This window comes from Pholcus phalangioides, unplaced genomic scaffold (genome assembly GCF_987345545.1).
Source record: "Pholcus phalangioides strain wild (caught in Gottingen) unplaced genomic scaffold, Ppha-v1.0 ptg000017l_1, whole genome shotgun sequence".
Lineage (NCBI taxonomy): Eukaryota > Metazoa > Arthropoda > Arachnida > Araneae > Pholcidae > Pholcus > Pholcus phalangioides.
Genome location: NW_028301610.1, coordinates 41624133 through 41649477, shown reverse-complemented (window position 1 = coordinate 41649477; position 25345 = coordinate 41624133). Strand labels below are relative to the sequence as shown.

The 25345-nt window shown below is 36.8% G+C and overlaps 1 protein-coding gene across 1 annotated transcript in view; it reads right to left on the bottom strand.

The window, feature by feature from the left end:
- jbug (filamin-type immunoglobulin domains fbug) overlaps window positions 1-25345 on the bottom strand; it is a 302454-nt gene that overhangs the window by 30453 nt on the left and 246656 nt on the right. Inside the window, exons 41-44 of the mRNA XM_089246657.1 lie at window positions 22146-22292; window positions 12731-12835; window positions 7080-7265; window positions 6510-6614 (exon numbers count right to left, since the gene is read on the bottom strand). Coding sequence (XP_089102783.1) covers window positions 6510-6614; window positions 7080-7265; window positions 12731-12835; window positions 22146-22292 — 543 coding nt within the window. The remainder of the gene's footprint in view (window positions 1-6509; window positions 6615-7079; window positions 7266-12730; window positions 12836-22145; window positions 22293-25345) is intronic.

The following is a 25345-nucleotide window of genomic DNA, read 5'->3' as shown; positions in this document are numbered from 1 at the left end:
CTCTCCCTCCTCTGACCCCCATGCAATAACTAAGGTTTCCCTTTTGATTTGGGTGTATTGAGTCTCAGCTGTGGTTAAAGTTCTGGAACCATAGGCAATAACCCCAATCTGACCATCATCTTGCTTTTGGTGTAAGATGGCTCCCAAGCCATACGAAGATGCATAGGCAGTAACTATGGATTTCTGGTTGGGGTTGAAGATTTTCAAAACAGGATTGGACGACAGTATCTCCTTCCATTTCAGAAACACATTTGTATGTATCTCCTTCCATTTCAGAAAAGTGTGGGGGGTCTACTGAAGAAGAGCACAATGTGAGATTGAGAGAAGTTTGTCAGAAACTAAAGGATGTTTGTTTGGAACAAAGAAAATGTATCTTCTCAACGAGCAAAATTAAATTTGTTGGTCACATCACTGATAGCCAAGGAATTCACCCAGATTATGAGAAAATCATTGCTATGTGATGATGATCATGTCACCAACAAATAAGAAGGAATTGAAACAGATGTTAGACATGGTAAATTACTGGGCACATTTTGTTCCAAAGTATGCAGAAGTGCTTTCTCCTCTAACTATACTTCTCAGCAACAAAATAGATTTTGTCTGGGATATACCTCAGCATACCTCTGGATGACAGTTCGAAAAACATAGAAGAAGACGGCTAGACTTCCCCCTGATATCGGTAGGGCTATTATGGGTAAGACCAAGACAATGAACCATACAGAACCAGCGGAAATACAGAGTACCTGAAATAATTGTTATTATGTGGCAATATGCAAATCAACGGACTGATGTCATAGTTTTCCCAATGTGCCAGAGATAAGTTTATCAAGTGCACTTAGAAGAAACCGATTCTTGGTGAGTACAAATAGCCCTGGATAAACCAGTCTATTCGCTTCACTCAGTGTGGCTGATGGGTTATCAACCCCTCTACTAACAACTAGTTGTTGTTGTTGTGGTGCTACTAATGTTGTAATACGTAATCTCCTTGTGCTAGGCTACTCCGGCTGGTCTGGATAGTTGTTAAAAGTATGTTCTTTTAGTCAATTTAATATTGTTTTATCATGCAGTCTAGTTTGGTGGAAAATGGTTCCTGAAAGGATCGGGTGATCTGTAAAACGTAACATCTACCTGCAGTTACATAATATCTTGGTCTACAGTGTTGTGTTGGTGATCATCAACATGTTTCATCAGTGGATGTGATCCTTTGTGTTCTAACAATGTGCAACCTCAGGAAGGTGCTCTGTCTTCAATGGTGTTCCTGAGGTGAACTTTTCCAAGTGGTCAATGTCACTCACCTCACTTGAAGGTTGCATACTCATCGCAGTGGCATAGCCAGGTTTTGGTCCGTGGGGGAGCGAAATTGTGAAAGGCGCCATTTTTTTATTCGTGCTTGAGGCGCAAACTTAAAATTACGCATTAATGGAAAGAACTTTAAATTTCCCAATTTAAAGAAATCAAATTTATTTTGTTTCCATTTGATGTTGTTTTTCAAATTAAATTAATTACCTTTCAATTGATTAATTTATTTTAATTTTTTAATTAATTTCAAAAAAATGTAAATTCCATTTTATGTTTTGTGTATTTATACAAATGCAAACACCAAAAACAACTGGGAAGTCACCCTAAAAGGTTGTTGGAAAAAATTTAGATTAAAATATAAAAAATGATAGGAGAATAAAATAAAAAAGGAAATAATATATATTTTCTTTCTCTCTCAATTATTCCGAGATATGACAGTACAGAGAAATCTTCATGCTTCCATTTAATCACTTTTATTATGTAACACTCTTATCATAAGCACGTATCACATGTACACTACTTCTATTCAATCGTGCATGTACTTCCAAGACATTTGTCTTATGGAATTTCTAACAAATTAATGCATGCCGGAAAGTTCTTTCTTATATTATGCGTGACCATAGGCGTATGCAGAAAACCCCAACCCCCACCTCCTTTGCGTACGCCAATGTATGTGACTATAACGTATATATGATGTCATAGTTATGCATGGTTTCAGTTTGAGAAGTTTTGCCATCTGTCTTCCATATTAGAAGTGAAACTGGCAGATGCCTGAAGTTTTCGTGTTATGCAAATACCACGGTGAAAGCCTGCCTGCTTTCTGCGGGAAGGCTTTCGAAATGAAAGATCGGTTAGCGCATTCGTACCTAGAAATTGAAAAACAAAAGACTCGCTCCAGTCAACTGCCACAAGTGGGGTTCAAACCGGGATGAATCTATCATGATGCCCACACAATCGCAGTGGTTATGATATATTACTAGATTGCAGATACACAAGTAGAGGGTGGCCTGAATCCAAAAAGGTTTAGGAAAGACTGCTTCAAACAAATTAGTGTGCGCCAGAAATTGTCGTATGTGTCCGTGATATATTTAAGTATCTCTGAGGCGTGTTTGTAATGCCACTGCTCATCTTCCGAATCCAAGTAAGAGTGGCAGGTAAATGAATCGATTGAAATATTTTTTATGTTTTATTATCTACCGGCTTCCTTTGGAGATACTTTGTAAAGGGGAGTTCTGCTCGAAGTTGAAAAACTTAAAAATGCATTGTGCATAGTATATGTATATTTATTTATGGTGAAACAAATTCATACGAAGTGTTTTATAACAAATCAGAGAAGAATGAAAATATATGAGTGATGAATTGTACACAGACTAGCGCAAGGTTCTCAAACTTTTCCCATCCGCTGTGCCCAGTTACATTAATCAATGTTTCCCGTGGCTTCCCCAGAGCAGTTTAACAAAGAATCTCTGTGAAAAATCTTTGGGATGCTCTGCGGTACCCCCGGCAAAGGTTGGTGATGCAAAGTTTAAAAACCCTCTGGACTAATAAGTTCTTTGATTTTTCCCCTCGTAATTTGACCAGAGAGCCTTCGGGTAAGTGCTGGCAAACCTCACGACGCCATAGTTCATATTAGAAAGTATCGTAAGCCCTCGGATAAGCGGTAATTGAAAAAAAAACACTAGATATTTTTTTAAAGAGTAGACTGAACGTTTCGTGGACACTTTCTGTTTTTCTGAAATACTATTATGTATGTATTTTCAGTTACTTTTAAACTTTCCTTGTAATACATGGGCAATTCCTGGCGCCTCAAGTGCAAAAGGGACTGCATGAAGATGAGATCCAGTTAAAATTTTTGGAGAGTGAACTGTTAGGCAGGAATTTCTGAACAGGTAGAGGGCCTTAGAAAATTCCCTTTGATGCTTGCAAGACGACCCTGCATAGACCACCTATGTAATGCTGTGGAAAATAAAGAAACAAATAACGCCCGGAATTCTGCTTTAAAAAGCGATGAGTATATATAGTGCATTTATATTATTTCAGAAATATTCAACGGATTCTCAAAGTGTGTGTGCTCGTGGCTCATCGCCACCCTTTTTTGAGGGACGTCTCAACACGTTGGTGTATTGCTGCGTGCTTATTCAGTAGTTAGTAGTGGGTTTTTTTACATTAGGCCAGGGATTCTCAAACTGTGCGCCTCCAATCTTTATCAGATACGCCACAGAGCGGTGACCCTGAAAAAGGTTCTTCGAAAATATGTTTTGTTAAACAGCTCCAGAGGAAGCTGGCGGAGCTCGCGGATAATCATTGAATAGGGGAAAGGGGCACCTCGGGTGGAAAAAGTTCGAGAACCCCCCCTGCATCAGGCTATTCTGGGCAGCCATGGATAAATGATGACGAAGCCGGGGGGGGGGCACGAGTGCCAAAAGTTTATGAAATGCTGGATTAATTGGAGGAGAGATATACGTGTCATGAGTTAACAAACACACCAGCCATAATTTTTTCCAAGGAATAATTTCTCCGATTCGGCACACTGCTGTATATGCATAATTATGAAACAAACAGTGATTCATAGAAAAGAGACACTACACTATGAAAAAAGACTGTTTCTGAAAAAGTCACATTTTAACGTAAAACTATGTACCATCACCGTATAATATAGTACAATATATTGTCGTACAAATATAGAAGACTATAATTTCCTCTCCCATTCTCTACATATCGGAGCGCTATTGACCCAAGATTATAGGTTTTTATTTACCCACCTTTAAGAAAAACTATTCCAGAACCCCCTTTTGGCCCCAAAATCTTGGGGTGTTTTAGGGTTCAAAAGCTCATAGCAGTTTTCCACCTTTTCCTAGTCTTTGGCACAAGCTACAAGCTCTTGCCAAGGCACCAGCAGACAACGTGGCATTCCTAGGCACTATGAATCTAGCTAAGTCACCCATGCATAAAGTAGTATTTCTAGGAGCTCAAGCTCTACCTAAGGCACCCAAAGAAAAGGCGATACATCTTGGAGCTTGAATCCTAGCCATTACTTCATAGGTTCAGTGGTCTGTCCACAATAGGTTTTCGTGCCTAATTTCTTCAAAAGGTGCCGTAGTCAATGCTCTTAGTGGCCCTTTAGAACAGAATGAGCTTCCGTGAATTCCATATCCTCATAGCTACGAAAGGTATTTCTAGGAGCTCTACCGAGAACTACCAATAGCAAGAGAAAAAAGTTACAGCTAGAAGCGGGCAAGATTCTGCCCTTTGATAAAGGTGGGGAACAGAGGTTGATCTGAACATGCTTCCAGATGAAGAGCTTGACAGCAATTGTCAAAAATGATAATGAAAACCTCAACTTTCTTTTTTCCCTCTTTTTTTAAGGATTAGTACAAACCCAATCACTGTGAAACTGCAAGAAGCGCAAATATAAATGTAGATTTTTTTTCCCCTTACTCATCAGTCAATGAAGGTAGAAAATGAAAAAATCAATATTTTTCAAGTTTTTTTAGAGATCAAAAGTCATTTAGAAAAATAGGCGCCAATGTAGGCAAAATTTCGAATTTTCGAATTCGGACTTGTGAATTATTCTATGATGTCTTGCTGAAATTAGAGGATGTTCTTCGGTTGTATTGGGCGAGACCTTTCAAGTTATTTTGTGAATTGAAATATTGTTGCAGATACCGATTTTGGAACTAACATGTTTAATATTGATGAACTCTAAAATGTAATTTGGTAAAAATATGTTGCAACAATAAATGTTTTGACTGGGAACTTGCCTGTTCTCTTATATAATAATGCCTGTTGAATTAACTTCGATCCTTGAATCACGGGACAGTAGCTTGTAATACGCTACAGAACATTGCCAGCACACGCATACGCATGATTGGTGTACATTTTTCTGGCACTGATGGTTGTTGTCAACATATTTCCTGGTGACGTTTAATAATAGATATATTTAATTCTATCAGAAACTAACATCTGCAATTGGTGCAGTGGTTAGAGCATGGGACACACAACAAAGTTTGCATTTACAAAGTTCACAAACCCAGCCGAGATTTTTTTCTCCCATCTTCATTTCTTGATGATCTTAAATTTATATTTAATTTTAATTTTCTTTCAATTTTCATAAAATTTAATTTTTTATTACATTTAGTTTTTTTAAACTGTTGCACAGGTTAAATATGATTCATCATATTGTATTTCACCACCAATGGCCAGATGCACAGGGCTAAGGAATAGTTCCCAAACAGTGAACGTGGCAAGATGGGGGTACTGGGGCCACCCCTGTACAATAAATTATCATTCATTGATTCACTAAAGAGAATGCTTTCATTTTTTTCTGATTTAATTCAAATGCAGTTCAGCTGCATCAAATTCACAGTAATATCGGCACACGGAGTGATTGTGCAGCGAAGCTGGGCCATGCTATCATTTATTAATTCATAGGGAGCTAACCCATTCCTATGTTATTGGTTCATAATGAAATTAGATTCATTAGGAAAGGAAGCATAGTGCATGTGAATATCATTATTATATTGTATATCATTACTATTATATTGTATATCATTATTATTATATTGTATATTATTATTATTATATTGTATACCATTATTATTATATTGTATACCATTATTATTATATTGTATATCATTATTATTACATTGTAGTATTATCACGCAAGCAGCGAGACGTCATGATGAAATAAAAGTGAAATCGTTAATGAACGCTAGTGTTTGGCGATAAATTGCCAAACATAACAGCCAGAGACACACTTTACTTAAAGAAATTGCCTTTGCTCATATCATGCATGTGCATTCTGAGAATGTTCAACCCATTCAAAGCATTTAGCGGTATGCTTTAATAAAATATTTAAGACAAGTTTTAAAACCTAAACCAAGAGCGGCTATTTGTATATAAAGCACATAATATTGGAAAATACAATAAAGGATATGAAAATATTGTACAATTAAAAAAACTGTAAATACAGTATTTTGCTATTAGTATGCAGTAATTAAGTTAATTTACACTTTCTTAAAAAGAAAGTTTTTGTACTTCAGTTAGGTTATAAAAAATTTATGAAGCCTAAACACACACAATTTCTAACATTTTCTAAATATTTTTTTATAACATAATATTTATGTAATTTGTAATAATGGTTTTGAACCGAAATTCTTCTCAACAAAATTAGTGCTTAAACTACATTAACACATGGGAAATACACAAACCTGGTACAGTAGGTGTGTATACTGCTTTATATGTGTTATTTCCTAGTGGAATCAAACTAACTGGGATATCCGCTTTCACACCAGTGAGATTAACTTCAGGGGAACCTGTGAAACAAGAATTACAAAAAAATTATTTCCAATAGCGTTAAAGAATATTGAATAAACACAATCAATAAAAATTGTAGTATGTTTTGATGGCATATTTTTAATTCAGTTTTTGTCTTTCAAATTATTAACCTTTTTTTTCAAAAAAACTCTCTGAAAAATTATGGGAACATATAAAATACAAACAATAGGTAGAAGTTACATCAACTGCCCAAAAAAAGAAAAACTGTATATAATAGTTTTATGTAAATATATAAAAATAATGTAAAAATATATAACTTTTATATGTCTTGACTTTGAGTATAACACTGTATCCTGCACATTGGAAGACTAACAAATGCACATGTAGCATAATAAATTTACTTAGGAAAATTTGTTTTCACTTCTCTACCTTTTCCTGGATCACCTGGCATACATTGTTCATACCTTATCAAAGATCTTACTTGTATAGGTTAATTCAATTACCTGGTCCAGCTTCTGATCCATCAATAATAAAGTCTGCTTCCTCATTAACTTTGGCTCCAGTCAGCCCATGTCCTCTTAAAACAACTCTAGTATGATCTGGAACTGGTGGTATATCTTCAGCATAGGCTAACAATGGTGTCATTGGAAGAGGTAGATCAGCAAAGTACACATTAATCAAGTGTTCTCCTACAAATACAACAGTATTATAAGTATTACAAGTACCACAATTAGCACTACAAGTACAAATACTACAGTGAATATTAGAATATATCAGAAGACAGCCAGCAGTGTAATAAAATGAAAAATTATGTATATAGATTGTTCATAAACTATTTAGAAAAAAATTGAAGGGTAATAGTACCCCATCAAGACTAATAATATTTACAAGTTCCATCATATATATATATATATATTGTCCATGTTAATGGGTACTATCACTCCTTCCATTTTTTTAAACAGTTTACAAATACCCTGTATAATTGCACCATGCATAACAAAGATATTTTTCACATGTTTCTGTAATATCAATAACTAGCTGTTACCCGTGGCTTCGCTCACATGGATTTGGTAATCTGAAAATTACTTGGTGATGATTCGCCCCTATAACATTTGAACATCTCATGACCCCCTTGGGGGGGGTGAACTTTCAGAAATCCTCTCTTGATGGGTATCAACATTGTAATTTGAACCCCCCTTATGACCTTGTTAAGGGTTGAATTTGAAAAAACGCTTCCTAGTTAGTCTTCACATCATGGAATAAAACTTTTAACCAAATTTCATGAACATAGTTTCAGCAGTTTCGGCTCAACATGATTTCTCTATGCTACCTTTGAATCCTCCTTATAATCTTCTTAGGGGTCAAATTTAAAAAAAAGAAAAAAAAACTTTTTGCACAGTTGGTTTTAGCATCATGAAACAAAACGTCTGACCAAATTTCATGACTGTAGATTCAGTTGTTCCAGTTTGGCGTGATTTATTTGATACCTTTGAACCCCCTTGTGATCCTCTTAGGGGTCAAATTTCAAACAAAAAAAACCTTCTTAGCGAGTCTTTATGTCATTAAAAAAACTACTGATCAAATTTGATATTTATAGCTTCAGCAGTTTCAGCTCAGCGATGATGAATCAGTCTGGACATGTTATCTATATATATAAAACTAACTGTTACCTGTGACTTCGCTCACGTGGATTTGGTAATCTGAAAATCACCCAGTGATGATTCCTCCATATAATATTTGAATCCCTCATGACCCCCCTTGGGGGATGAATTTTCAGAAATCCGATCTCACTAGGTAAATATATTATAAAATATAGTACTGACTAAATTTCATATTTGTAGCTTCAGTGATTTTGGTTTAGTGATGATTGCTCCACATAACCTTTGAACCCCACCCTCTCCTTGGAGAGAATTTTGAAAAATCCCTTCTCAGTAAGTCTCTACATTACAATACAAAAATATAGACCAAATTTCAAACTTATAGCTTCAGGGGTTTTGGCTCAGCATGATTTCTCTATTGCCTTTGAACACCCTTATAACCTCAGGGGTCGAATTTTAAAAAACCCCTCTTTAGTTTGTCTTTAGGTCATTAAATAAAACTTTTGACCAAATTTCATGAAATTTAGCAGTTTCGGCTCGGCGTGAGTTCTCCATGTTTTACCTTTGAAACCACTTTATGGTCGTCCCCTTAACCAAGGCCCATAGCCAGAAATTTGTTCTGAGGGGGACCACTCATATTTATGGGGGGGACAAAGCGGTGGAACGATAGATTTGGTCATCTTCTCCCATTTTTCAGTCATTTTCTCACATTTTGAGGGGGGATCAGACCCCCAAGTCCCCCCTCTCGCTACGGCTTTGCTTAAGTCACATTTACATGTGCAAGATTGGGGGTTGCTTTGGTGATTATTACCTGCATGACAACATTTTTCCCTCATGTGGGAAAAAAGGAGGGACGGAGATCTGAAATAATGGTGGTTAACTACGACATTCCTCTCCCATAATCCTTTCTGCCATGAAAACTACTGCTATCTCCTTCGTCAGCCATTCAAACCCCGTGACCAGTGACAACTTCCGGAAAGAAAGGGGGAATATCGGCATAAACTAAATGTCATGTAAACGGGTTGTAGCAAAAATCCCTCTTACTGGTAACTTCCTGGAATATTTTATTGACTATGTAAACGGGTCTTTAGGGGTTGAATTTTGAAAAAAAAAACTGTTCTTAATTAGTCTTTACCTCATGAAACATAATTTCTGACCATCTTTCATGAATACAGCTTCAGTGGTTTTGGCTCAGCGTGATTTCTCCATATGACTCCCACTTTCCACTCACGACTCTTAAGGGGATCAAAAGAGAGTTTTGATCCCCTTAAGGGCCGAATTTCAAAAAACTTGTTATTAGTTGATGAAAATAAAATATCGATGTCACAAAATAAAACTGCTGACCAAATTTGAATGTTACTTTTGAACCCCCTTATGAACTGCTTAGGGTTCGAATTTCAAAAAACCCCTTTTTAGTCTTTATGTCATGAGGCAAAACTTCTGACTAAATTTCAGAAGTTTCAGTGGTTTCGGCTCAGGGCAATTTCTCCATATGACTCCCCCTTCCCACTGACAGCTCTTAAGGGGATCAGAAGGGAGTTTTGATCCCCTTAAGGGCCGAATTTTGAAAAACCTGTTATCAGTTAGTCTATGAGAATAAAATGTCGATATCATAAAATAAAACTGCTGACCAAATTTCATGAATGTTACTTTTCAACCCCCTTATGACCTGCTTAGGGGTCGAATTTCAAAAAACCCATTGTTGCTTAGTCTTTACATCATCAGCAACAGGCCTACAATGGTATAATTATTCATTCCTTACACTCCATGCACTATGAGTTGAGGAAAAACTCATAGTTTAAAAAATTGATTGCAGATGGCAGCACTACACATAACAAGCATCACACAGAAACAAACTTCACGGAAGGTTCACTATGGTACACACACATTCCGACTCGTTAGAAGTTTTGTAGAGGAATATGGATGAGGTGCATGTCTGGTTTAGTAGTAGTAGACTTTACATCATCAAACAAAACTTTTGACCAAATTTCATGAGTTTCAGCGGTTTTGGCTCACATGATTTCTATGCTACATTTGAACTCCCTTATGACCCCCTTAGGGGTCAAATTTCAACTCCTTCTTCATTAGTTTGTATGTCATGAAATGAAACTTGTGACCAAATATTATGAATGTTACTTCATAATGTAGCTTCAGCGGGTTCAGCTGGGGGGGGGGGGGGGGTTCTCTATATGTTACCTTTGAATCCCCTTTTGACACCTTTAGAAATTGAATTTCGTAAAACCCTTTCTTGGTGAGTTTTTACATCTTGAAACAAAACTTTTGACCAAATTTGATATTTATAGCTTCAGCAGTTTTGGCTCAGTGATGATGAATCAATCAGTTTGTCGGGACATGTTATTTTATGCATAAAGATTATATCAGAATACATAAATTCTGAGATAAAAACATTCCGGAGAAACAGATATTTTACCACTCATTTTCAGCTCATGAAAATATTCCAGAGATTGGCAAATTTCAGGGATCAGGTTAACATGATAAATAAAAAATTGGCATCTGTGCCTGAAATTTTCCATGTGTGATGACTAAATTGGTGTCTGAGGACATATATATATATAATATATAATATATATATATATGCGTGCGTGCGTGCGTGCGTGTGTTTCTTTTGGCTCCTTTAAAAACTTAGCTGGTGCTCAATTTCTTTTTGATTTGTCAAGACCTGTCTTACTCTCACAACGTCTACAATATTGAATACTTTTGTCACACAAAGATAGAATTGTCACAAAGTGGAATAGCAAAAGCTGATGTAGCTAACAAAAATACAAATGCAGAGATTCTAGGAATTCTATCCACCCAACACAAATTACCCTATACAGTAGATAAGATCTGTAGAGTGTTGGTCAGTATGGAAGATTTAAGTAAAAATTCTGAGAATAGCCCCAGCAACAACAAAAAATTCTTGTTTTGTAGAAAAATATGATAAAAATTCAAATAGACAGTTATTTCAAACTCAGATAAAATCACCCATAGTAATATTTATGCTTTCTCCACACTTCATCTGGGGGGAATCTTCTTAGAAATAATTGTTTTCCACAGAATCAGAACAAATACAAACATGACGGAAGTAGTTTTGAATTGTGGCACTCGTGCCTGAGTTCCATGCAAAATCAATCATTTCAACTGCATCTAAAACAAATTTTTGTGTCCATTCTAACATCCACAAATTCACAAATTTTTTGTCCGTAATTTTCTGTAAAAAGTTTTCATACTTAGGATAATTCCCAGGGCTGCAACTAGGGGGGAGCAGGTGGGTCTGGTGCCCTGGGCACTGGACCAGAAGGTGCATCGAATTCACTCTTTAACTGCATCTTCTACATGGCAAGGAGCGCCAAAATGCTGGTTTGCCCAAGGTGACAAACTATCTAGTCGCGGCCCTAATAATTCTTAATTTCTTCGATTGAGACTTTTTGCAAAATCTTTTGCTTTCTTGAATTATTGACCCTGATAATGGGATTGAGTGAGATCAAGGGGTTTGAACCACAAAAGAGTTGCTTCCTCTACATCACTGAATTCTGATTTCTTATGCATTTTCTACTTGGTTTATAAGAAGATTCAAATGCTGAAAAAAATGTCCCTAATTTTTAGCAAATGTTGAAATGGTGTTTGATACAACTCCATATTCTTCGGCGAGTTCACTCTGAGTTTTTCCCGATTCTTGTTTTTTGAAAATTTCAACTTTTAAAGTATGAAGTTCTCATGGAGCCATTGCATTCATGGCCATTGATACTCACAATGACAACCAAATGACATATTCAGCATCTAACCAGGCTTTAGCTCTTTTTCTTTTACTCCTTTTCCAAGAAATCATAAAACAGAGTTCTGCCAAAAACATCCTCCACAACAGACAATATCAAAACTCACAATAGATAAGATTTGTAACCATATTGGCTGTTGAAATTGTCAACATCCAATAGGCATCACCCCACACTTTAGGTATCATCCACATTTCTTTTGACCATGAAAGGAATGAAATACCTGTCCTGGAAATGCCACTAAAATAACAGGCCAACTTCAAACATTCATTCTTCACCCACAGCCATAAAAGGGACCCATCATATGGAACAAAGAAACAAAGAATTATCGAAGTACTCATGGACAACGTCAAAAAATTCTTCGAGTGGTAACACACGAGCAATTGTAAAAATCAGTTGTGTTAAAGGGACAAAAATCGTAGTCGAGTTAAGCCAAACATGTGTCAAGTTAGTTTCCCCTTCATTGAAATTAGTATTAGGCCAACCAAGAGAATAATAGATGTTGAGTTATCCGGGTAGTTGAGTTATTCACGTGTCGAGTCATCAAGATTATACTGTAGTTATAAGTTTAACAAAATTAATTGAAAACAGAAAATGCTTAAAAATTATAATCAATTTTTTAACATTGTAAATCCAATTAGCAACTCTGCACTATGGGCAAAAGATTTTTATTCTGAAGAAGTAAATTTCTGCATATTCAGGCATAATTTTCCAAATATCAGCATCGAAGAAAATTTCTTTTCTATTGTGAATCATAATTCAAATGATATAAAACAAATTTACCAGCTTCTTTTGGAATAAAAGATAAATGGTAGCGGTGACTGCCAGTTTGCTCAAATTTACAAAGTATTGATCCAGATGGGGCTTGTATCTCTGCTTTTGGCTTTCCTAAAAATGAAAAAATGAAATAAAAAACTGAAAAGCTCATGAACAAGAATAATAATTTTGTATTATTTATCATGCTTCACAGTATCAATGATCTAGCGTGAATGTGACTCAATAACTTTTGAGTTTGTTTTTATGAGTTTGTTATCATAAAAGGTGGAGCACAAACATAATAGATACTTTCAGCATTTATATGGATATACATACAAGCTATTTACATGAGTTTTTAGTATGCATCTAACAGCAGTATTCACAGACTATATTATCATTTATATATATAGACAGGGTTTATATATAAATGATAATCTTAGCTTAAAAGGCATTTCAAAATCAGTATTCTCCGCACATGAACCCTAGCTGAAAAACTGGCTTTGGTGGCTAAAAATCTGAACCGCCATATTCGGGACAGGATCCGTAGACAATCTACAATGAGCGAATGCTTGTGAACAACAAAAATGGCAGTCATCCCCATTGTTTGAATTCTTTTGAGATTGTTGGAATGGAATGTTTTACTTGAGAATTTTGAAAACTTTGAAACGCTAATTTTATCATGTTGGATCAGTCTGCTTTGAGGTAGAAGATATGATTGTTGCTTCAGCCTGCAGACAATTTTCAAAGCCCTGTCAAATGCTGAAAAAAGGCGAGTTGTCATATATATTTTTTATAATTATGATAAATAATAGCAGAGCTGGACAAATCACAAAAAAAGTCAGTGACAGAAAAATTTTTAGGTACCAAAAAACTTTTAATCAAACAAAAAAAAAATCAAAATAATGTTTCTTTTGACTTTTTCAAGGCATAGCAACTCTCTTTCATGTTGGTATATATGCTGCTATAAATTCCAAACATTTTGTGCTGCTCTTAGCCTGCAATTTAGTAACTACACAAAGAAAATTTTAGGCACCAATGCAAATCTTTTAGTTGCCATGTCAACCTAGCACCTGGGATTTGTTCAATTTGAGCAGATGGATCATTTAAGATGGCAGTTAAGTGGTTAAAACTGTTTTGGGAGACCACAAATAGAGAAGATTAAATTTTATATAGAGCTTTTATAAACTCCCATGTTATAATATAAATTAGGTACCTACTGAAATTTCAGCATACAACTTGAAGAATATTCATAAGCACAGTATAATGTTGTGGAGTTTTAACTTACAGCATTTCCTGATTCAGCTGTGCTTACATTTCTGAAAACATTATTTTGGTAGCTTGCTGAGCAAACATTGTAGTGCAGCATCTACATTAATTTTTGTTTCATAAAACATATTTTGAAAAATTTAGTATGAAAACTAATTATTATATACCATCATTTAGCAGACCATTTTATAAGAAATTCAAACTGGTAGGCCACTTTGAAGAAAGGAAATCCAACAGTGTGGTGGGAGTCATTGCCAAAAAAACAATAGGTCATAGCCCATGGGTGAACATTTTTTCTCTTTACTGGTGGTTCATATAGAAAGATGATGGGCCAAAAACCTCACCTGTTAAAGTGTTAGAAAAGGGCTCGTTGTTTAGTGTAGGAAATTCTTTTAAGCTGAAAATTAGTGCAAGATCAAACAAGCACAGTACTGTTTTAAATCTTGACCATGTGTAGAAAAGAAGTTTTTATAAAAATGCACGGAAGTTTAAACAAATAAAAGTTAAGTAGAATGTATACACACTGGACCTGAGGGGGGTGCAAATTTCATTTTGAAACCTTTTCTTCAACATTACAAGGGGGCATCAAAATGTGCGCTTGCTCCAGGTGACCAAGTATCTAATTGCAACCCTGACCCTGGCAAAGGTTTTTCGAAGTGACTCTTTCATAAACTGCTTTGGGGAGCCACAGATAAGCATTGATTAGAGAGAGGGGGGGTGCCGGGATGGAAAACGTTCGAGAACCCTGGCTTAGGTGATTCATGGTTGATCCGCTACTCTGTGAATACCCTGTACATTTCTTTAACCATCCACCGGGCATGAGTTTTCTGTCGAATCGTTCTCAAAATGGCACGTCAAAAACACAAAATTGTTCCAAAATTGGCAGGCTTCTCAAGTAAAGCATGTTGCCTACCCCCCTACAAAGATTGACCCAATAAAGATTGACATTTCAGTACCGCCCAGTCAGTAACACTTTTTTCCTCTTTGGTACGAAACGTTTTGTTTCCCCTATGGTATTTGCAATACAGCACATTCAAAGGCGGTAAGAACGAAAGTCTCCTCGTTGACTCCAAAAATTGGTTAAAAAGAACTTGCACTCAGAATTCTGTTCATTTATTGACTTTTCATTTCCCTTTCAGATAAAAATTTCATGATAAAAATTCTTGGAGTTTCAGACACTCCAGTTTACATATTTTTTTTGCAGTAAAAACGAACCCTCACTTGGAGGGAAGAAAAGATGCCCCCTCCTGAAATAATCCTGCTCACGTTACTGCTTGTACATATCTGTAACATGTTTTGTAAAAAAACAGTTGGGTAAAATAAACATTTTCCATTCTTAAATTTTGATAAAAGTGAGGGAAATAAAAATGCTGTTTCTCTCATAAACAAAGTGGTCACTCAATTATTACGTAAACTGTGAGCTCTGCAATCGCTTCCCAGGGCAAGTGTGGGTCCAGAGGGGGGAGACAAATAATATTGGGAAACTTTGTCTGTCCTGTAAAATACGGGATTATACAATGCACCTACACAAAAAAGCTGGATTCGCACTGGACCGATATCTATTCGCAGCTGGAGATTTATTTATTAATTTACATACACAAAAGGTTGGTTGAATTTACATTGCGGGGAAAAAGAAGGAAAAAACAAAAAAAAAACGTGATAAAAAAAGGACCAAATAATGACAAACTGTACATACATGGGGAGCATTAAACTAAAATGGGTATCTGATCAAGAAACTAGAAATGTCAAAGCTTGATAGTCGTTTGCAAAATAACACATACGTTGGTGTAAAAGATGCCTCAATTTATAATACTCAACAATGATTATGTATGACTCCAAGTTCATATTGGCAAATATGATGATAATCTTTCAATTAATTATTTGATTAACTGAACATAACTCTGGTCCAGGATGAAGATTCCAAATGGCGATGTTTGCACATGTTGATAGGCGTGAAAAAAGCCAACACTACAAGACTGATAAAGGTTTTATAGATGTTTTTATCTTCTTCACACTTATTTTAACTTGACTGAATTGCTGATTAAATTTTTATTGCAAAATATGTGTAGTGCACATATCATCTACGTGTGAAAATAATTAATTGCTTTAATGAAGAGAAGAAAGGTTATAAATTTTTTCATATTTATGAAACTTTCTGCTATTATTTGGGAATTATGCATAATCACATGCTAATGTGATGAATGTAGTTGAATTTAATCAACTTGTCTTTATCGAGACAACTGATGATTATGCAGAACCACTGAACAGGTGTTCACTTTTACTGCATAAAAAAGGTAGAAATTAATTTGTAATATATATAGGGCATTTTAACATTAAAATTTAGTATAGAAACCAATTGCGACTGAAGTCAAATGTCAAACAAATGTGAAAGTTGTATAAATGAGGTTCCACTGTGTATCGCACCTCCCATAAATCGACACTTCCCGTCAGGGCCGCAACTAGGGGGAGCAGGCGGGTCGGCTGCCTCTGGCGCTGAACCAGAAGGGGGTGCAAATTTCACACTTTTACCCATCTTTCAACATTACAAGGGGGCACCAAAATGCTTGCTTGCCCCTGCTGACTAATATTCTAGTTGCAGCTCTGATTCCCATTAACGGACAAAATTTTTGGTCCCATGGATGACCGTTATCAAGATGCACTACTGTATCTGCATCAGCTTCATTTGCAGCTGAAGACATCCGACTCCATTCCATTTGAAGCTGAAGATATCTGCCTTGACTTTATTAGCCGCTGAAGATGCATGTCTTCGCTCAGGTGGGAATCGAGGAGGCGATGGAAACAACCACCCCCTAACAAGAGCCAAATAAAATGTGAATAATTGTCTGTCCCGTAAAATATCAATATGGGACGGTGAAACAAACTTTTGCCCCTATCCTCACATCGTCCTGGGTCCGCATCTGTCTTGAGTGTTATATTTCATAGCCTTGTGTGTCTCTCTTTCTTTCCTGAGTAGCATAGACAAAATCAAACTATGATTCACCTTTTTCCCTCAGTTCAATCTGTTATTTTGACTGCCCGTAAAAAAAGAGGTAGTTTTTTCCTATTGGTTCCATCTATTTATTTTGGCTTATATTGTCAGTGAATACAAGAAACAATTATTTCCTATCTTCCCGTTCTTTGATGGTGTCATTTGATAATTTTTCACCCACCATCCTTTACACCAGTGTTTCTTAACCTTTTTTTGCCTGTGGTCCCCTTTGAAGCATATTTTTTTCTCGTGGCTCCCCTGTCTTACCCAGAGTCTTCAACCCTCATCTAGAAGCAAGGTCCTTTATACGTATTGAATTGATTTTTTCAGTGAATTTATACTGAACGAAAATTTTGCAAATAAGATTGGCCGCCAGACCACTGGCCTAGAATTTATTGAGCTCCCTGCTAATCCGAGTCCTATTCAGGACTGTCTCAAAATCATGGGTCCCCTAGGCAAAGTGATGCTATGGTAGCCTTATACTTAGCCGGAAATAAACAGCCTACATATTCCCTACTTATTTTCAAAATTTATTGTACTATACAAAATATTATAACCTGGGATCATTTATGGACATGAGACCCCAGGGTATGACCCCTCACAAGAGTGGGGAACCTCCTAGGGAATCTGCTGCAAAATGTCGGCGGTGAGGACTGGGTGGGTCCATGCCCTAAGACAGCCCTGGTTTTGTGGGTGAAGTTTTGTGGATTCTGTAAGTGTATAGTAACTAAATATAAAAGCTTTATTTCTTCACACCTTAGTTTTTCTTCTCAGCTCTCTGCAGCCCTCCAAACCACCTGTCATGGCCCCTTTCTAAATTTTCTTACATGGCCTCCCTTGAAATACCCCAGTGAGAACCATTGCTTTCAACGAAGATTGGCCAGAACTGGCTAGTTTATTGAAAGAATTTCAATTGTTTTGTTCCATTAACAGAATAAGGGAAAAGTGTGCATGGGAAAATATCCAAATAAGCCGTTCATAACTGTTGACATTCTTTACCTCATTTTCAACAACAAAGACTTGACGGAACATCAAAAGTTGTTTTTTTTTTCCTTTGCTCAGTGGCCATTCCCCTCAATTTGTTCAGTAGGACCTAGACAGAGCTGCACCCATCAGAACAGGTGCATGCCGGGTATTTCTTTCTGAAGTGAGAGAATGAGATAGCGACATATGCTCGTGAGGAAGCTTTATCGATTCTGAAAACTGATAAGAATCACTATAGTACCGACACAAGAAACTACATGAAAATAGTACAATTCCCTTCATCCTTTCATTCTTCGTCAAGTCAACATTGTATATGGAGGCAGAAAAGCAAAATTAATTTTTGTCTCAATTTGTTTTCAACGAGGAAGCCATTATGAAGTATAGGCGGTGTCAATTGCTAGAATCATTGGCAAGCCCCCAGTTACAGACTGGCCATGAATTGAAAGCTTTGCCACTGATTGAACGCTTGTGCTATCTGAGTCTGATTTATGGTTTGGTCACCTGTGGCGTAAATTTTGCTGCCCTTTCTTGTCTAATTTTCTTGATTTCACATTCTTCAAATTCGCTACATTAGGCTGCAGCCTGCTAATCCATGCCCCCTGCTCCTAGTAAATATGTCTCTGCCTCTAAATTCCTCTTATGGTCACTCACATGCTTGCAGACTTTCTTGGTCATTTATTTGGTCACTTACTGCCTTGGCTCTTTGCTCTCAAGGGCACTCATTTTATAATTCACTTGCTTGCACCCTGTTTTCGTCACTCGCATCAGTGCTTCTCAACTGCCGGACCGTGATCCGGTACCGGCCACTGTCATCAGTGAAACCGGGCTATGAGTAATTTATCATTTTATTTTTTTCCATAAATTTTCCATTGGTCGTGTTCATTTCCGGACCTTCCATTCAAAAAACAGAATAAACCGGGCGAGATTCTAAAGGTTGAAAACCACTGCTCTAAATCGTTCTTTTTTTTGCTCAGCAACATCATTCCTCACTCTTTAGGTCTCTCTTTTGGTAACTCACTAACCAGTTCCCTCACTTTTTTAATCACTCCCATGCTCAAACACTCCCTAGGTAAGCGGTTCTCAACATGTGCACTTCACAGGGGCCCCACTGCCAATTGAGAAAATTAAAATAAATCAGATTGTCACTCACACATGCCTGCATACTTCATTATTTGCTCTTTTGGCCACTCACCAACCTATTTCTTCACACACTAGGTCCCTCCCCCCCTTTGATTACTCGCATGCTCGCAAATTCTCTTGGTCACTCCCCCCCTTTGGTTACTCGCATGCTCACAAACTCTCTAGGTCTTTCTTTTTTGGTTACTCACTGACCTGGTTGCTCACTAAAGTCACTCTTATGGTCACTCACATGCTTGCAAACTAAATAGGTTACTCTTTGTCACTCACTGTCCAAGTCCCTCTGGGGACACGTATTAATTTTATACGGCCCCCTGTAAATACGCCTTTCTGCACCATCAAAGAAGTTAGTTGTTTGTTGAAATATGAATTCACAGAACGTTTTGATGTACAATGTTTTGATGTGGAATGGTGTACCAGGGCACTGGCATGCGAAGGGGGGGGGGTTAAACCCCTCCCTCTGTTCTGAGGCATTTTTTTTCTTTTCTGTAGAAATTAACCCTCTCCTCGGAAGAAAAAAAATTGATGAATACGCACCTCCTTGACAAAAATTCTGTATATGCCTTTGACTTAAAATGAGTTCACCTGAACTTTTCTGATGTTGATTTAATGATATTTTTTTAATTTTTTGAGATCCAGCACTTTCATAACTAAGGTTTGACGTTTCCTGGGTTTTTCTCTCAATCCCAAAAATATAGAATCAAAGTGATCCGATCCCAGAAACTTTAATGGATTTCCATCTCATAAACATATGAGCAATTTAAACAAAATTAGTAAATGAGAATAAGTAATAAAAATAACTCATAAAAAAATAATTATTATTAAAATTACACATTGGTATGTAGAAATGAGTTCTCACTGGTTGCACTTGCATTACGATTGCTTTTCGTTCGGGATTCAAAGGTTTGGTTTTTGGTTAATAAAAATTATCGCATTTGCTGCCACATAAATTAGGTCGGGTCTACTATTTCTACTCTGTCAAAGTTTGATAAAAGTTCTTTAATAAAACTTTAAAAATACAACCAATAAAAGCAATGGTTACGTTTGAGTGAATGTAACCTATGTGTTATTGTTTTTTTTTTTAAAGTTTTGCAAAAGAAGCTTTTATCAAACTTTTATAGTGTAATTCTAGCGATACGTTATTTATCTATTCACATTGTGGCAACCATCAAGAAGGTGGCATTTGTACAATTATTTTATTTGTACAATTATTTTATTTGTACATCATTGTTATTGTACATTATATTCTTAACAATTATGCGAATTTTGCTAATTCAAACGCTGTGATTCTTCCCCCGTTTCTCAAATACAATCGGCGGAGTAGAAGGAGGTATAAAACAGTCAGCTGATACAGAACTGATATCCTACAAAGAACTGTAATGTCAATTTTCTGGAGCAAAATGGAGGGAGAATCAATGAAACTATATGTAAAGTCAAAACTTGGGGCACCATTGTACTTTTTCTTTGTACATATTTTTCTTACTTTCGGAATTTCTTATATTGTTCTTTGCGTGAATATATTTATATATACAGTATATGCATGAAGATGGAGCCACAAAATTTAAAATTTTACAATGCATAAATAGTCTTGACTTTGGTGTCGGATAAAAAAATTTTAGGGGCACTTCAATGATCCTATTATTCGCCGAATTTAGATATTTCTGCCCCCCCCCCACATAATTTAGTTGTCTTTAACATACTTGTATATTATTGCCGTTAGATCATAACAATAAAAAACGATTCTCTCGATCATATCTGATTGACAAAAACGAAAACTAGAAAACAATGAAGAAGCCCGGCAAAAGGAAGGCTGCAGCTACTCAAAATAATTATTTCCCCTTGAAGGGAATTGTGCGTGTGTAATTTGTGTTTCATCCTTGTGTTTCTTGGAAACAGCCAGAAGTTCCTATGCGTCTGGAAAAAATGAACTCTAAACAGGCAAGTACAAAACCCTTTTCCCCGCCATTTTTAGAATGAATAAACAACTTACAATTGTTGTAAGTTAATTAACAAAACTGGGCATCTCGTGAATGATGCTGATGTATGCAGCATTCTACAGAAGCCATTATATTCTTTTTACCGAAGCCATTTCATTGTATTTATGGCTTAGGAATGTCTATAGCCTATAGTCTGTGGTACTTGAATATAAGCACGGTCTTGTTGAAAGGACACAATAAAATACACACTCTTTCCTCAAGTATAATTTTCTGCTCTTGTGAAGTAACCCCAAAGGGACACCTGAATGAGAAGGGGAGTTACAGCTTGTCACTCAGAACACAAAGGGTTTTGGGGGGAAGGAACTGGCTTTCACACACACACTCATGAGCATCTACAAACTCTCTCGCCCAGAAATGACATGGAGAATTTCAACGTCTAGAGATGCTCTCGCCCAGAAATGACATGGAAAATTTCAGCATCTTAAGACACCCCTGCCAAAAAGATGTTTAAAGCATATTATAGATGTTCTGTGAGCACAATCCTTAGTTATCCATCAGATATGAATATGTTAATTCAGTTCTTGTTGAACACCCTGAAGTGTATCTATATCAGTGATCACCACAGCCTATTGTGATTCACTGTTTGGATAACACTTATTAGAAATTGATAGGGGCAAACTGTGTGTTTAATATAGCTCCTTAAAAAACATGTCCAGACTTCTTTGTGGCCAACTCGCTGATGTCACTGGTGAGCAGACATTCATGTCTGGTGAGGGGCCTTTCTAATGTCAAGGTAGATTGTTTTAGTATAATTTCTGAATAAAAAAATTGCTATGGTGTTTACATTTTCATTTGTTTCATGTTTATACATTGCATCAAATACTATATACACCATTTAAAAGAAAGAGAAAAAAAAACATCTGTATTTACCATATAAATTTACCAGAATTTATTACTTTAGTAACAAAAATATTTCCAGCTTTACTGTGATTCAGTTCCTCTTTATGACTTTTGTCAGTCTTGACATTTTTTTCCTCAATGCACCATCAATATTTCATTTCCACTAAGAACTGTTTCTGAAATTTTTGTATTATGTGCCCCACAAAAGAAAATTAGTATAATAGGTTACCTGGTCCAGCTTCAGAAACATCAAAAGGAATTCTTTTCTCTTCTCCAACTGCTATCGGAATACGATTATGTTCATCCATCAAGTTCTCCATACCTCCAATAACTCTCATTTTGTGTGTATTGACAACACGAGGATGATATGGGCTGTCTATAAAAAAAAGGGGATAAGCATTTTTTTTAATAAATTTTATTTTATCATAGAACATTCCAAAACAATCTGGAAGAATTTTATGAAAAGTGCAGAAAACATTAAAACATTATCAAATGTGAAGATAAGTTTTATAAAATACTAAGAAGCACCCCTTCCCCATAAAAAAAGAAAATGACAAAATCTGCAACATACATTGTAGAACAATAAGTGCTGCAGCAGAACAATCTGAAAGAATTTTATGAAAAATTCATAAAACATTATTATGGGAATTTTTACCACAGAACATTACCAGTCAGCCAAGAGCTTGTTACAGAACAATGCTATTAGGTGTTTCTCTCTGTCATTTAAGTATTTTTCTAATAAATCTCTCTGTTTATGACAATTCTTGAACACAGCCTGTGGTATATGCAAGTGCAAATGCCCCTTACTTTACGGGATTAATTGGTTCCACAAAATAGTCTCATAAGACAAAATTGCAAAAGAGTTGAATCTACGAAGGTTTTAACTACTGGCTGTTGCGAAGATATATTTTGGAAAGAGAGAAAATTCAACTGCCCCTGCGGGGAATCGAACCCACGTCCTTACCTATTGTTATTATTGACTTCTGATCCCCAAAAAAGAAACATTTAAAAAAATTAAATTTATTTTCTACCTCCATTGAGAGGATGAATGCCTAAGAGAGAAAACTTCATTTGCATGCTTCCTCTTGCAGTTTCACTGTGACTGGGTTTGTGCTATTAATTTGAGAGAAGAGAGAAAAAATGTGGGATTTGCTTCCTATCATTTTCAAAATTGCTTTCAAGCATTTCATCTGGAAGCATAACCTCTTCTCCTCCTTAATGAACAATATCTTTTGCATACTTCTTTGTAATTTTTTTTTTTTGTCAGCTGTTGATCATTATGGGTAGAGCTCCTAGGACTGAATTTCTTATGCGCCTTAGTTCTACGAACAAAATGCCAATCCTGTTGTTAGGTGGTCTCGTAAAGCTTTGATTAAGGCACCTAATGAATATTTATACAATACAAAAACCTATTGCAGAAAGGCTTAGGAAGTAATAGATTGAGAATTAGATCTCCTAGAAATACCACCTTATACATAGGCGACTTAGCTAGAACTACTAGCTTGCATATAGATTAATCTCGAAAACTAGGAAAAGGTGAAATGTAACTGTGAAATAGGGCCAATAGCTCTTTGAATGCAAAGAATGACATCAGTCTGTATTGTTCACTGCCAACCCTTGTCAGGGGCACCGCAGAGCTGCCGCCCTGATAAAGGTTTTTAAAAGAGACCCTTTGTTAAATTGTTCTGAGGAGCTGCAGATAAGCATTAATTAGGGAAAGGAAAGTTGCAGGTGGAAAAAGTTTGTGAACCCATAACCTAGTTCGGGGGTTCTTAAACTTTTTCCACTCGTGGCACCCCTTTTTCCCATTCAATGCTTATCCGTGAGATCTGCCGGCTCCCCCGAGCTGTTCAATAAAGGATATTTTCATAACCTTTGTTAGGGCGCAGTGGAGCGGTGACCCTGACAAAGGTTGGAGGCGCACAGTTAGAGAACCCCTGCCTAGTTAGTTGGTTGATAAATTTGGTATTTTGAAAAAAAAGTGACTTTCTCAGACTCACCATTTTTGCATGTTGTGTTTTATCTCAATTAACTCTTGGCCTCATACAGTAGTGCAGTAAGGGAAATTATCCCTGGAATGAGTTATGGCTGATGCCTTTGTTAACTTGTGATACCTACAGGGTGCGTTCCATAAGTAATGAGACCAAATTCATAAAAAACCATTTATTGAACATATTCATACAATTAGTTAAAAATCTTCAAAATAGCACCCTCCTGCGTTAATACATTTATGGAGGCGGTGTTTCTAGGCCTGGAAGGTATCCTGGAAGACCTTCTCCGAGAGGTCCTTTAGAGCCGATGTAACATAAGCCTGGATGTTTTCAATCGTGTCCCAATGTTTCCCCTTCAGGGCTCCTTTTAAGCGAGGAAACAAAAAAAAGTCTGGGGGAAGCCAGGTCAGGACTGTAGGGAGGCTGGGGAACTCGTGGGGTATGGGTCCTGGCCAGGAAATCGTTGACAACGAAGGCGCTGTGGCTTGGCGGGTTATCATGATGAAGTTTCCACGAGTCCTTGATGTCACTTTGGCAGTGCGCGACCTTCCTTTTTTCAGCCTTTCAAGCACTTCCAAGTAAAAATCTGCGTTCACAGTGGTCTCAGTAGGCAGGAATTCGTGGTGGACAATGCCTCTGACATCAAAGAAGACAATGAGCATGGTTTTGATCCTGGACGCATCACATTTTTGTCGATTCGGGAAGTTGATCGAAGTCCACTAAGGGGTTCGTCAGTGACATCCTCTTGGCCCTCCTTGAATGACTTGTGCCATCTGTGAACTTGTGATTTGGATAAGCTATCACTCTCAAAGGCCTGCTGAATTAATAGAAAAGTTTCGGTGGCGGACTTCCCAAGTTTAACGCAAAATTTGATAGCGTAATGTTGGTCCATCGAACGATCCATCGCGCCGTGTTACATTAAGCTCAAAACGGGATTCACAGAATGCATGTCCTGACTTTCCAGCAGCTCGGAGACAACTGAGAATGGGTGCGTTATGAAGCTAACACCCCCCTCCACCCAGCCCAGCAGGTTAGAGGGCGCTGCGGTGTATAGTCGTGTCTGGAAAAAATTGGTCTCATTACTTATGGAATGCACCTTGTGCATCCCTCTTCCCATTAATCAGTTTAAAAAATTCAAACTAAAATAATACTATTGCACTACTCATCGTTTTTCTGAAGCAGATTCTCAGTTCAAAATAAAAGCCATGGCATACTGTCTGCTGAGTTCTGTTGTTTTATGCCAAATGTGAAGTTCCCATACTGCTGTTCTAATGAAATGTTTTGTCCTACAGGAATTTGATCAAACACTTTCCCCAATTCAGCCCAGACGCACAACCGAGAAACTGTGAGATTACTCTGTCTTTCTGCTTTCAAAAGGGTTTCTTTCCGGCAAGCATTTTCAAACGGATAAAGGATTGAGAAGAATACCCACACCAGG